The 14,652-nt window shown below is 36.7% G+C and overlaps 1 protein-coding gene across 2 annotated transcripts in view; it reads right to left on the bottom strand.

The window, feature by feature from the left end:
• Positions 1-14,652, bottom strand: part of LOC101900902 (limbic system-associated membrane protein) — a 239,433-nt gene that overhangs the window by 2,195 nt on the left and 222,586 nt on the right. The window contains exons 4-5 of one of the 2 annotated variants that reach the window (XM_059118329.1): positions 2,877-3,031; positions 521-734 (exon numbers count right to left, since the gene is read on the bottom strand). In XM_059118329.1, the coding sequence (XP_058974312.1) occupies positions 521-734; positions 2,877-3,031 (369 nt within the window). The remainder of the gene's footprint in view (positions 1-520; positions 735-2,876; positions 3,032-14,652) is intronic. The other variant, XM_059118330.1, reaches the window with a different exon arrangement.

Below are 14,652 nucleotides of genomic sequence, written 5' to 3'. Positions count from 1 at the left end.
TCAAACTTCTTATGTACTTGCACCTTAAGAGTGGGAATACATAAAGCGCATATTTGGCTGGCTTCTTCGTAGGGGAACAAAGGAGTTTAAGGTCGACTTAGTTCAATTTGGCCCTAGGCTGCTTTGTTCATTTCTAACGAAGCCAGCCGATGACTTAAGCCAGCCAGATATGCGCTTTATGTATTCCCACCTTAAGTCATTTTTTTGAGGCCTAGCGTTTCGTTATGGCATGAGATTCGAGATGGTTGGCATTTCTTCCACTAGTTATAATTATTGTGTTTTGGTAACTCTGAACAAAAAATGTTTGCGTAGGCCATTTTTTTATGTCATGGTTTGTCAATGAAAGAACATAAAGAAGTTCAGAGTCAGTAAGACTTTCCACTTATGTTTATTGTTTTATCGATGACATTTAACGTGAAAAACGCTTAACGTGTCTATAGCTTAACCCCTAAGCTATGGCAAAATGACGCTCCATAGAGGCAATTTGTAGAACCAAACTCCTCATTCCTTTTTTACTTACCTACAACATTCAAGCGAAATCCCTGACTTATTTTCGGCTCCGTCGACACCTGACACTCATACGTCCCCGAATCCCGGGGCTGTGGTGATGATATACGCAACGTCCATTCGTCGGAGCCCTCAGTGTGCAGCGATTGAAATCGTTGATCATTTGTGTAGGTCAGGATGCCAACGGTTAGTATGTGTAAATCTCGTTTTCGTATCCAGGAGACCTTCTTGAAAGAAACAGTAATTAATAAACATGTTGAGACGTTATAATAATGCTTGTAAACTTTAGCTTTCTAATTGAAATCATGAAAATTAATTTAAATTTCAATTGTAATTTATGTGGCGTTTCCACTACACTTGATTCGCTCTCTATTCGTTGTTTGACCCTTAAATATGAAAAAACTTCTTAATTCTTCATACAAAATTTCCTGAGCGAACACATATATTTGTACATTGTTCAAATCAAATCACTCTCAGAACAACGAAAGAATGTGCCCCATCCCTAACAAATGAGAGCATTTATCGAAAAAAAAAATTGATGAAATTTTAAAAATTTTTGGGAATACTGAAAATTATGAATGAAAACTACAATGTTGAATGTCGTATGTACATTCAAACGAAAGTACATTTTGTTGTCTCTCTCATTCGAGGTACACATTTTGTCCACGAGTTGAAATTTCAACAGAAAACTGCAAACAAAAGAGGCAATATTTTCAAAATGTTTGCATCGGCAGGAAAAATATCTGACAAGTGTCTCTTCAGCAGAATTTAAAAAAAGAAAAATACAAAAATATGTTAAAAATGTCAACATTTACAAAAGTTGAAAACGAGAATGAAAATTGTAAAATTAATGATATAATTATTCTTGGAATAATTTCTTCAAAATGTCAACATTTACACAAAAAGTTGAAAACGAGAATGGAAATTGTAAAATTAATGATATAATTATTCTTGGAATAATTTCTTCTATTCATATTAGTGAGAATTTCATGTATTTTTCTATAAATTCCCATTAAAATCAACAAACAAAATGTTTGAAAAAAGGAATTATTTTACTATGAATTACGAATCGTGCCGTATGAACGGGTTAATTCGTGTACCTAATTCTGAGAGCAAACAACATGATTGAAAGTGTAATGGGAACATAGCATTATGTGTGATCGAATACAGTTGAAAGGTAAATTTGTAGGGATCTGTAGTTTGGATTTGGATTAATCGAGTTAGTCCGTCTGAACATGTATTTTTGTGAATAAAATGCAGGTCGCATTTATTATTCGATTGAGATGACATTTTTTTTAAATTATTGAACATGGAGAGAATCGATATAAATTTATATATATCTTCATATATATTTTCAACCGATTTCATATCAGTCCAAATAACGTGAATTTTGGCACATCCGACCATATTCAGTCTAGAAGCAAGTACATAAATTTGTCAATAATCGGTTCAGATATAGCTATAGGTCCCATATATATGTTTCATATTTGGTGTTTAAATCCCTCACATTCGTTATATACATTCGACAACAATGATATTTGTTACCAGATATCTTATAGAACTCGGAAATACATTTGCAAAATTTTATAGAGATCGGCTAAGATTTGGATATAGCTCCCATATATATCCTTAATCCGATTTCAGGTTTATTGTGCCATTATTTGGCTAATATCAGTCCAAAGGAGTGAATTTCGGGACTTTTGTTTCCATTTTGTGAAACTCGGTTCTGATACATATTTATCTTTTAATATAATCCTTCTCGAAGTGATATCATGCACTCTATAGCAATGTTATTTGGTATAAAATGTGAAAATGTATCCGTCAAATTTAGTGAAAATCGATTCAGAATTGAATATGCCTCGCATATATTCGTTCCCTCTGGAACCAAATTATAATTGCTCTAAAGCTAAAGGTTGATAGAAGGTATGATCTACTTCAAATAAATGCTTTTGTTATGGGAGGTATTCTAAATATGCATAGTGTTGTTGGGTATCATATAGTCGGCCCCGCCCGACTTTTGGCTTTTCCTTACTGATTTTTGGTATAAAACAAAAATTCTTCTTTTCCTACATTTTCTGAAAACAATTTTTCCTGTTTCCCCAAATTTTTGATAGATCGCTCTTTGGCTACTTTTACCAAAAGCTTAACTTTAATATGTTAACCTTCAATAGTATAAATATAATTAAAAGGAACAAAACCAAACTCAGTTTTTTCATATATGAAATCTGATCTGTTTGAAAGATGGTTAAGTTATATGAATTAGGGATCTATAGGTAGACTTTTGACCAAGCCATTAATCGTTTGTTTTCATATTTTTCACAAAACCCCTTTCAAACTATATTTGATCGTTATAGGGAAATATTACTTACAGCTCGATCTCCCAAGTTGCGTACACGACACTGCAGCAGGGCTGCCTGGCCCACAATTGAGGTAACCTCACGCCTTGAGGAATTATCAAAATATGGCTGCGAATAGGGTGTTTCCCAGTAGTGAGAGGAAACATCGCCGGATATTATTCTCATTTCTGCAATGATAACAATAGCAACAAAAACAACAAAAGATAATAATTAGTTTAAGTAAGTCTATTGATTATTGTTATTTGTTAAAAGGTTTTTTGTTTGTTTACTTGTTGTGTGTACGTGTACGTGTTTACATGTTCATGTGTGTGTGTATGCGATGAAGAGCAATTATTAAATGGAATAATAATAATGCACAAAAAATGCATCAGCACTTTTGCACATAAATAAATATTGCAATAAATTCTAATTGAGTTTTTTGTTTGTGTGGCAGTGTGTGTGTGCATGTGTAAAACCTAAAAGTACAACAAAATAGGCCTTCTATTATTTGCATATGTTTGTTTTTATATTTTGACTTTTTGGGAAAATTTTTGAAAATATGTTCTGCACTTTTCTTTTACTTTTCCCAATTTGCATTTAAGTTTTGCCAAAGAAACGAAAATATGGCTTCAAATAATTGTTGGCCTTTTTGCGGGAGGGGGTACTTCAGTGATGGTTTGCACAGTGACTTGAAATCTGAAAAGAAAGCAGCAACACTTGAAAACACAAAAGCTCCTTGGGTAGTTATTGTTTTGGAGAGGATTTTAAACTTCTCTTTAGGTGAAGAGCATTACTTTGGGGTTTCATTTAAGTACGGGCATGCCATTTTATGGTTTTGTTTTAAAAAAAGGTGATGCCTTTTGTTTCACCCCACTGTCGGCATGTCGATTTCTGTCGAAACACTTCTTTTCCAGAGTTTGTGTTTTGGTTCGCTTGACTTTTTTTGCTATCGACCTCCTTTCAATGCTCCGAAAGTTTCAAATAAAAAAAGCAACAACAACATCCAGAAACTTTGAAGTACCAGACTTTTTAGCTTCTTCTTCTTCCTCTGCTTCTCCATCTCGTTCTTCATAAAGAAAACAAATATTAATCTTTTCGAAGAAGTTCGACTGTTCTTGGAATGTCTTTGGTATTATTGTTGTTGCTACTACTAATACTACTGCACTCATGTGTTAGTGGTGGCACTTGCCCGCTCCCCGGATGCCTGAAAGGATGGATGGATGAATGGAGTCCAACCGAGTACGGCACGTAAGAACTTCATAATACTCTCTGGCATTGGCAATTGAAGTCTCCTTCAAATGCCCGCTGTGAGAAGTGCAGAAAAGAAGTAGAAGCAGAAGAAAAAACTTTGTTTAGAAAAATATGCGTATTTTTGTCGATTTAATAATAACTGGTAACAGAAGTTGATGCAGCAGGCAGCTTATGGTGCTGTTGTTGTTGTTGTCGTTTTTTTTTTTTTCATTGTGACAATAACCTCCAGCGTGACTTATTTTCAAGTGTTGCATGAACTGGGAGAAAGAGAGAGAGAAGGTTTGGGTGGTGAAGATTTATCGGCTCGGCATTTGTTTGTTAAGCACAAATTTTGCTAAACAAATATTTTGTTTTCTTTCAAAATTGTTTCAAATCGTCCATCGTATTTAGGAATTAACAAAATTGTTGCTTGTTTAAATTTTCCATGAAGCAAAAGTTCAAAAAAAGTAACAAAGCCAGTATGTGATATTCCTGGCAACTGGAAGCTGTGGTGCTCAAACAAGAGCAGGCGCTGGGGATTAGGGGAATTTGTCGAAAGTCAATGGGGGATTTAATGGAGGGTTTATTGTCAATAAATAAAGAAGCAAGTCGAAAAAGTATTTCAATTTTTTTTGAGTAAATTTATTGAAGACTTGCAAAACTTCGAACAAAAGATTTGCATGTCTTTTGTATTAGAGACTTAATCGAATATTTATTTAAATAATATTTTTTAAGGAAAAATAAGTTTTTGAGGGAAAATTTTGTTTAAGGATCAACAGAGCCACAAAATTGGGATTTTTATAGATTTTTTTCCAATAAATAATTGTGGATTATAAGGGAATATTTTCAAGGATTATCTGAGTTACAAACGAGGATTTTTAAAGAATATTTTTTTAAAGACCAAACTTGAATTTTTAAGCATTTTTTTCCAAGGACCAAGCGTGGATTTTTAAAGACTATTTTTTTCAAGGACCAAATGTGGATTTGTCAGGAGTATTTCTTCAAAGACCAAACATGGATTTTTAAAGAATATTTTTTCAAGGACCACACGTGTATCTTCAAATAATATTGTTTAAGGATTAAAGGTGGATTTTTAACGAATATTTTTTCAAGGACCAAACGTGGATTTTTAGCGAATATATTTTTTAAGAATATTTTTTCAAGGACCAAATGCGGATTTTTAAAGATTTTTTTTTTTTCAATTTTTAAAGAATACTTTTCCACGGACCAAACGTGGATTTCTAAGGAATATTTTTTTCAAGGACTAAACATGGATTTCTAAGGAATATTTTTTCAAGGAAAAAACGTGGATTTTTAAAAACATTTTTTTAAGGACCAAACGTGGATTTTTGAAGGATATTTTGTCAAGGACCAAACGTGGATTTTTTAAGAATATTTTTTCAAGGACCAAACGTTGATTTTTAAGGAATATTTTTTCAAGGACCAAACGTTGATTTTTAAAGAATATTTTTTCAAGGACCAAATGTGGATTTTTAAAGAATATATTTTCAAGGACCAAACGTGGATTTTTAAAGAATATATTTTCAAGGACCAAACGTTGATTTTTAACGAATATTTTTTCAAGATCCAAACGTAGATTTTTAACGAACATTTTTTCAAGAACTAAACGTGGATTTTTAAAGAATATTTTTTAAGGACCAAACGTACAGGTCTTCCATGAGAAGACCTACACAGTGAGAAGACCTTAACGTATCCTATGAGAAAACCTTAATATCTCCTATGAGAAGACCTACAGCTCTTCTATGCGAGAAGACCTCACGTCTTATATGAGGATACTTTTATGTCTTCTTTGAGAAAAACTTCACTTCTTCTGTGGGTACACATTTTTTTTGCCCTATATCCATGATTTTTTTCCTGGCGCCCAAGATTTTGGTAGCCGAAGAAAGAAACTTTCAGGAGTATAAGTATTTTCTGAACGATGGTCTTGAGCTTTCAGCCTCAACTAAACGAGTTTTTGCATGGCGGCCAAGCATTTTTATAGAAATAATCTTCAAGTCTTAAATTATTATTCTTTAGACCTTTGAGCAACATTTTTGTCCAGAAATAATCTAAAATGTCTATTAAACTAATTTCTAAATTATTTCCACCAAAAAATTATCTATAAATCTTTCTTAAATTCTGCAAAACTTTCAAATATTGTCCCCACCAAAGTTAATGGCTTTTAAATCGCCATTAAATAACCATGAATTTTTGGGGTTTTGTAAAAGATTTCATTTTGCCACCGTTGAGCAGTGAAAACCTAAAACAATATAAGCCTGGTTAAATTACAAATCCTTTACCTCCAATTCGTCTCTTCTCCCCTACCCTCCCCCTCTTCAATTTGTGACTAATTCTTTCGCGCTAACCCAATTTTTGGAAATAAAGAAAAGTCTATTTCCCAAAAAACGAACGAAGAAAAAAATCAATTTAAACTTTGACATTTCGATGAGTAAGCGGAATAAGAGCGGGTAATACTTGCGGGAATAGTTAGAAGTTTTACGAATATGCAAAGGGATTTAAAGGGGTGGCGGATTCTGTGGGCCATACAAATGTTTGAATCTAAGGTTGTTTTTTAGCTTAGCTGCTACAAATGTTTTATTGAGAATTTTTCCCTTCCCAGAAAGCAAAAATTCGATGCCTTACATCTAAGTGAAGGTCTTGGGCGGTGGGGGTAAAGTTGGCAGATGATGGTGTTTGGCTGTCATCTCAGCCAAGCGCAAAATATTCAAAGAACAATTTCCGAACAGATACCAAACTAGCTTACTTGCTTGCTTGCTTTACGAATGGACGACACGGAGTGCGGAAAGGTTGGGGGCGGGTGGTGGTGTTGGCTGATGAAATTTTATTCTACTGACAACTGCAAGAAATAAAACAGAATAACGTTGCAAAACTGGTTAAAGGTTATCCACCAACAACAATTTGTATTGTATTTATCCAGCAGGTTGTTCTCCATGGGCAGAGTGGGAGCCAGAAGAAAAAAGAAAACCCTTAGCCAGAGTTAAAAAGGGATTGTAACAACGACAACAACAATAGCAGCTTTGTAATGCCTCGTGCTCGCTGATTGCAAACGGAAGGTAGAAGGCAACATAAGATCAGCAGCTCCTTTGTCAGCTTTAGCCCTGGTGGTTAATAGAACTGGCAATAAAAAGTGGTAATTATGGTGTTGTGGCAGGCGAACGAACGCCACCAACCATATAAAATACAAATGAATTTTTATGAATTTATGAGCAACGAAGCAACGACATTAACAACAACAACAAGAACAGCAGCGAAAATAACTACAAGCCAAAGGATGGATGACATTCTTGTGGTGTCGGTAGTTAATATTAAAATTTCCTGCACAGTGGATTGGCAAGAGTTTGTAGGGGAGATCAATAAAATAATAATTGCATAACGATATTGCTATTAGTGAACGATAAATCATTGGCTGTGAGCTGCCCTTGTATTGGATGTGGACTACCCTTTTGGATAGAGCACAACAGCTAACTGACATTTACTCAGCCATTTTTTTTAGGGAGAGTTAAAAAAGATTTCTCTCTTTCGTAGGAGTAGAGAAAACAAAATAAAGTGACTACATTTATTAAAAGAAAAAGGCAGGATTCTAGGAGAAGAGCCTTACGGTGTCTATGAAAAGCCTTTCAAGGTGTCTATGCGAAGGCTTTGCGTTTGTAAGAAGAACCTCATGGTGTATATGAAGAGACCTTTATGTCTCCTATGAGGAGACCTTAACGACTTCTATGATAAGACCTTCACGTCTTCTATGAGAAGACCTTCACGTCTTCTATGAGAAGACCTTCACGTCTTCTATGAGCGAAGACCTTCACGTCTTCTATGAGCGAAGACCTTCACGTCTACTATGAGGAGACTTTCACGTCTTCCATAAGAAGACCTTCACGTCTTCTGTGAAAAGAACTTTACGCCTCCTTTGAGGAGATCTTCACGTCTCAGGTCTACAGGTCTTCTATGAGAAGACCTACAGGTCTTCTATGAGAAGACCTACAGGTCTTCTATGAGAAGACCCCCACGTCTTCTATGAGAGAAGACCTTCACGTCTTCTATGAGAGAAGACCTTCACGTCTTCTATGAGAGAAGACCTTAACGCCTTCTGTGAAAAGAACTTCACGCCTCCTTTGAGGAGACCTTAACGCCTTCTGTGAAAAGAACTTCACGCCTCCTTTGAGGAGACCTTCACGTCTCATATAAGGAGAACTTTACGTCTACTATGAGAAGACCTACAGGTCTTCTATGAGAAGACCTTCAGCTCTTCTATGAGAAGACCTTCACGTCTTCTATGCGAAGACCTTCACGTCTTCTATGCGAAGACCTTCACGTCTTCTATGCGAAGACCTTCACGTCTTCTATGAGAAGACCTTCAGCTCTTCTATGAGAAGACCTTCAGCTCTTCTATGAGAAGACCTTCAGCTCTTCTATGAGAAGACCTTCACGTCTTCTATGAGAAGACCTTCAGCTCTTCTATGAGAAGACGTTCAGCTCTTCTATGAGAAGACCTTAAGCTCTTCTATGAGAAGACCTTCAGCTCTTCTATGAGAAGACCTTCAGCTCTTCTATGAGAAGACCTTCAGCTCTTCTATGAGAAGACCTTCAGCTCTTCTATGAGAAGACCTTCAGCTCTTCTATGAGAAGACCTTCAGCTCTTCTATGAGGAGAACTTCAGCTCTTCAATGAGAGAAGACCTTAACGCCTTCTATGAGAGGAGACCTTCATGTCTTTTGTGAGAGAAGACCTTAACGCCTTCTCTGAGAAGACCTTCACGTCTTCTGTGAGAAGACCATGAATTCAGTCTAGAAGCAAGTACATTAAATTTGGTGAAAATCGGTTCAGATATAGTTATAGCTCCCATATATAAGTTTCATTCGATTTATTGTTTAAGTCCCTCAGATTCGTATGCATTTGATAACAATGCAATTTGGTACAAGATTTCTTATGGAGCTGGGAAATACCTTTGCCAAATTTTATTGAGATCGGCTAAGATTTGGATGTAGCTCCAGGGTGAGATAAATAATTGCAACAAAGTCAAACGCCAAAATTTTTATATATATTTTTTAAATTTTATTGAATGAAAGCCAAAAGTATCGGAAATAGCATCAAATTTTAGAATTAGATTAGATTTGTGGTCACCTTTGGCATGAATTATGACCTTCAAATGGCCAATGAAACCTTAACACGCTGCCCGAATGTTGCTCTGCGGTATTTTTTGGCCCATTTCCGGCGAAGCGCTTGCTTGAGGAGATCGACACTTTGGTATTTTTTAATGTCAACCTTGCTTTCCGAAATACTCCAGACACAATAGTCCAACGGTCTGGTATCCGAAGATTTTGGTTGCCATTCTGCGCTGGAAATGAAGGGAGGAACCTCATTTTGTAACCATTCTTAAGTAGCGCATGCTGAGTGAAATGGTGTTGAGTCCTCTTGGAATGTTCAAGGTCTGCGGCCAAAATGTTTGCTTGTCCAAGGCCTTAATACACCTTCCAGAATATAGGGAGGTACTGAATATAGGGAGGGCCGATACGAAGACCTGGGCCTGCACAGACAATTTTCTGTCATAGGCTGTAGTATCCATTTCGAACTTCAAATACCAAATTTAAAGCAATTCCGGGGAATAACGTCGTTAAATTATCAAAATACCGAATATTGGGAGGTGCCGTTATATGGGGGCTATACGAAGACGTGGATACGCACAGACAATTTTCGGTCATAGGCTGTAGTATCTATGACGAACTTCAAATACCAAATTTGAAACAATTCCGGCAAATAATGTCGCTAAAATCATTAAAATACCGAATATCGGGAGTTACAGTTATATATGGGCTATACGAAGACCTGGACCTGCAGACAATTTTCTGTCACAGACTGTAGTTCCCATTACGAACTCTAAATGCGTAATTTGAAACAATTCCGGTGACTTAATGTCGCTAAAATCATCAAAATACCGAATAGCGGGAGGTGCCGGTATATGGGGCCTATACGAAGACCTGGACCTGTATAGACAACTTTCTGTCACAGGCTGTAGTTCTCATTACGAACCTCAAATACCAAATTTGAAACAATTCCGGTGACTTAATGTCGCTAAAATCATTAAAATACCGAATATCGGCAGGTACCGTTATATGGGAGCTATATGAAAACGTGGACCTACATGGCCCAACTTAACTTGCCTACTGAAAAAATAAGCATGTATGCAAAATTTTAGCCGTCTATCTCAATTTGTTCGAAAGATAGCGTGATTACAAGAGACGGATAGACGGACGGACCTCGCTAAATCGACTTAGAATTTTACGCTGATCAAGAATATATATACTTTGTTGGGTCTGACATGAGTATTTCGAGAAGTTACAAACGATATGACAAAGTTAATATATCCTCCATAGTATGGTGGAGGGTATAAAAAACTAGTTGAGGGGTAGAGCCAGACGTCGGAAAGAGCTTTGAGTCCTGCGGGGGACGTACTGCTTTTGTAACTCCGTCTGGCGCCCTCTTTTTGCCTCTTCTCTCTATAAAAAATTACTATTCTACAATCCCTCCATAACCCACAGTGCTCGGTTATACCGCCACCACCACCACTACTACTGCCATGGCGACCAACATTGTTGTAAAAGCAACGTGGTAATGTGTACGTATGAGTAATGCCATTAAAATGACTATTAATCATACGTAGCCATCATCAAGATCATCTATTATTCCATTTGTGTAATTTTATGGATGAAAGCGGAGCGGAGCTACAATTTGTGTGTCTCGGCGAGCGAGCGAGCGAGTGTGTGTGTGGTTTTTTATTTTTAAATAAATGTAAAACCAGTGGTGGAATTGTTATTGTCATTGCCTTTAAATATTACGCCAGAGCCATCATCATAAACGTCTTGTGCTGCTCCTCCTTTTTTTCCTGCACTTATCCTTACAGTTTTATTTGCCTTTGGCGGTTTGGTTGGCAATTTTTTCTTTCTGTCGTTCTCCTCTTTATTTTTTTTTTGCTCATATAATTCGGTATGTCTTTTTTGTAGCTTGTTTCTTGTGAGGTGTCATCAAACAAATTTGTTCCACTTTAAGAAAGTGTGAAAATACAGGCAGGCAGGCAGTAGGCAGGCTGGGCTAACAGACGAAAAGCCATTGAAGAAGAAGAAATAAAGCCCATAAGAATTGTAAACTATTGTCCAATTTCTCTCAAGTGTTCTAGATGTGATAGATAGATGGTCCGTCAGATGGTCGATGGCTGGTTGGTTGGTTGGTTGTATGGCTAAATGGATGGATGCATTCATTGTAAATAACCGGCCATGCAAGCAAACGAGGCAGGCAGTCAGCCAGGCAGCTCAAAGTGTAAACATCATTCATGTCCGAAAATAAAACCAAAGAGAAAATAAACTACTCACACACAGATGGAGCTCTCAAAAAATATATAAAATAAAGTCTAAATATTTGAAGAACATGACCTCACAATTAAAGTAGTTTTTTTTCTCTTTTGGTTCCCCCTTTTTCGGTGTTTTTTCTTCTTTTCTCTTGTGAGCCATGTTGGCATAAACAAGCGTCATAGGCTTGAATGGGTGTTAAAAATGAATAAACCAACAACAAATGGCCGGTCCATTGACCAACTAACCACTCAACTCGACTATCAGTTAGTCGTTCTCTATCCATACAGGCCTCTCTCTCTATCCCTCTCTCACTCTCATCAGCCAATGTGGTGTAAAAATAAAAACAAAACCCACAAACAGGGTCACTTGAAAAACAGATTTACACAAAAAAAAAAAAAAAAACAAAAACGAGAAAAAAATATAAACGTGAAATTGACCTAGCCGAATCACTTATGTCCTTCTATTTATTTTTTATGTAAGTTGTTGTTGTTGTAGCTTTATTTTTCGTTTACTATAAAAAAGGGCCTTTATGGCTACAACAACACCAACCTTGGCCATACACTTATCCACTTAAAATCCCGTCCTTATTGCCCATGGGGGCCGAAGGGGGGGGGGGGGGAAATAATTAAAGTGTTGTGGTTAAATGTTAATGGAGAGATATTAATTGTTAACAAAAACACCAAAGAGTATATTTCAAAGGGAGAGGGGGGAGGGAAAGTGGTGAGAGGAGGCTTGGTTAAGTTCAAGCAGAGATGGAAAATGGGAATTAATCAACGTCTCTAAAGTTTTTAGGAAATCAATTTAAAAACTTCTGGAAGTCTGGAAGTCCTATAGGTATATTTCTATCTATAGCACTTCTAAAGAACCCCATAAAAAATCTCCTGTGCATAAGAGATCCAGTAGAAAGTCTATTGGAGAACGGACTTTATTCTATCTATATTGGAAGCAAAGACAAATAAAAGAAAAATAAGAAATCAAAACGATTGGAGCTTTGGCTAACTAATAGTGTCTAGGACTTAAAGTGAGAATAGATAAAAGAGCATAAGGCCAAAATTGAACTAAGTCAACCTAAAACTCCTTTGTTTCTCTACGAAGAAGCCAGGTGATGACATAATCCAGTCAAAAAAGGAAGAAGTCAAGGGCATTTATGTGTGAGGCAGGGCTGGGCGTCACTCAATGTCGATGGGCAAGTGGTCCAGAGACAAGATGTATTTGGACAAAGGGAACTGGGATCAGAGGTCGAAACTATTATTCCATGAGATGGCTTCCCTGAAACATCTGTCATCTCTCCAACGCATCTTTTATGTGACGTCACCCTTATCTGCAGGATTTTTTTTCAAGGCCTCGGTATTTCTAAGCAATTTCTTTCTTGGTTTTTACTATGCTGTACCATTGTCGGTGATTTCCTTCGCCATCTACTTCAGAACAGCAGAATTTTGTGTTATCCGAAAACTTATTTGAATTTTTATTATCCGAACACTTATTTGTGGATTTGTCCTTCAACTTGTGCATGCCATTCCTTACCGTTTTTCCGATGCATGGTTTCGTATTCTTTGAATCGGAACACCAATGTAAAGTAAAAACAATCAAATTTTTGCGGAATAATCGTTGTCTTCTTTTTTTTTTTCGAATCAAAGCGCTAAGACCATTCCAATTTTGTGGAATTTTCGTCTTGGTCTTAATGAAGCGATATCATGGTAACCGCCGCTTCTCTTATTCTTTGCCACTTCCTCATCACATTGTTCCGCATTCATTGAATCGAAGGGTTAAGCCCAATCAAATATTGCAAAATAATTGTATTGGCCTTCATGAACAGATTTTTTGCCAATCCTGCTCTTTGATCCTCTGATGCTTTTTCATAGCATTGTTCTGAATTCTTTGAATCAAAGAATTTAGACCATTCAGTATTGCCCTTCTTGAAGAGAAATATTTGCAACCCTGCTACTCTTATCCTCTGCCGCTTCTTCATCACATTGTTCCGCACTCCTGAAATCAATTATTCTCCGAAATTTCAAAAATTATTCACTATTCAAATTTAGGGGAATAATCGTCTTCGCCTTCAGGAGAAGATGTCTTTGCAACCCTGCATCTCTTATACTTTGCCACTTCTTCATCGCATTGTTCTGCATTTTTCGAATTAACAGGGTAAGACCAATCAAATTTTGCGGAATAATCGCCTTGGCATTTATCCTCTGTCGCTTCTTCCTGAAATCAAGGGTGAAATACCATTCACATTTTGGGTAATAATTGTCTTGGCCTTCAGGAAGAGATGTCTCCCTTTTAATTCTGCTCCTCTTATCTACTGATGTTTCTTCATAGCATTGTCCTCAATACTTCAAATCAAAGGAGTAAGACCATTTAAATTTTGGGGAATAATCATTTTGGCCCTCCTAAAGATATGTCTTTGCTACCCTCCTCCTCCTCCTCTTATCCCCTGCCGCTTCTTCATAACAAAGGAGTAAGACCATTCAAATTTTGCGAAATATTCGTCTTGGCCTTTACCAAAAGATATCATTTTAACAATGCTATTCTTATCCTCTACCGCTTCTTTATCACATTTATTCCGCAGTCCTGAAATCAAGAAGGAAATACCATTCAAATTTTGGGGAATAGTCGTCTTGGCCTCCAGGAAGAGATGTATTTGCAAACCCGGCTTCTCTTATCCTCTGCTGCATCTTCATCGCATTGTTCCGAATTCTTGGAATCAAAGAATTTAGACCATTCAAATTTGGCCGAATAATTGCCTTGGCCTTCATGTAAGACCAACTAAATTTTGCGGAATAATAGTGGCCTTCTTGAAGCGATACCTTTGCTCCTTTTATCATCTGGCGCTTCTTCACCGAATTGTTCCTCATACATCAAATCAATCATAGTATGGAGGATATTTTTGATCAGCATAAAATTCTATGTCGATTTAGCGATGTCCGTCTGTCTGTAGAAATCACTTTAGCTTCCGAACCATAATAAGTAGGTTGATTAAATTTTACTCAAATGTATATTATGTCTGCAGAGCTTTTGGTATTGAAAATGGGCCATGTAGGTCCACGTTTCGGTATAGCTCCCACATAATGGTACCTACCTATTTTCTGTATTTTGATACTTTAGGCTACATTATTCACCACAAATGTTTCAAATATGGTGTTTGAAGCTCGTAATGGATACTACAGGCTATGACAGAAAATCGTCTGTGCTGGTTCACCCCTTCCTATAGCTCCCAT

The sequence above is a fragment of the Musca domestica genome, unplaced genomic scaffold (genome assembly GCF_030504385.1).
Source record: "Musca domestica strain aabys unplaced genomic scaffold, Musca_domestica.polishedcontigs.V.1.1 12, whole genome shotgun sequence".
NCBI classification, from domain to species: domain Eukaryota; kingdom Metazoa; phylum Arthropoda; class Insecta; order Diptera; family Muscidae; genus Musca; species Musca domestica.
This window is presented reverse-complemented; position numbering and strand designations above follow the sequence as displayed.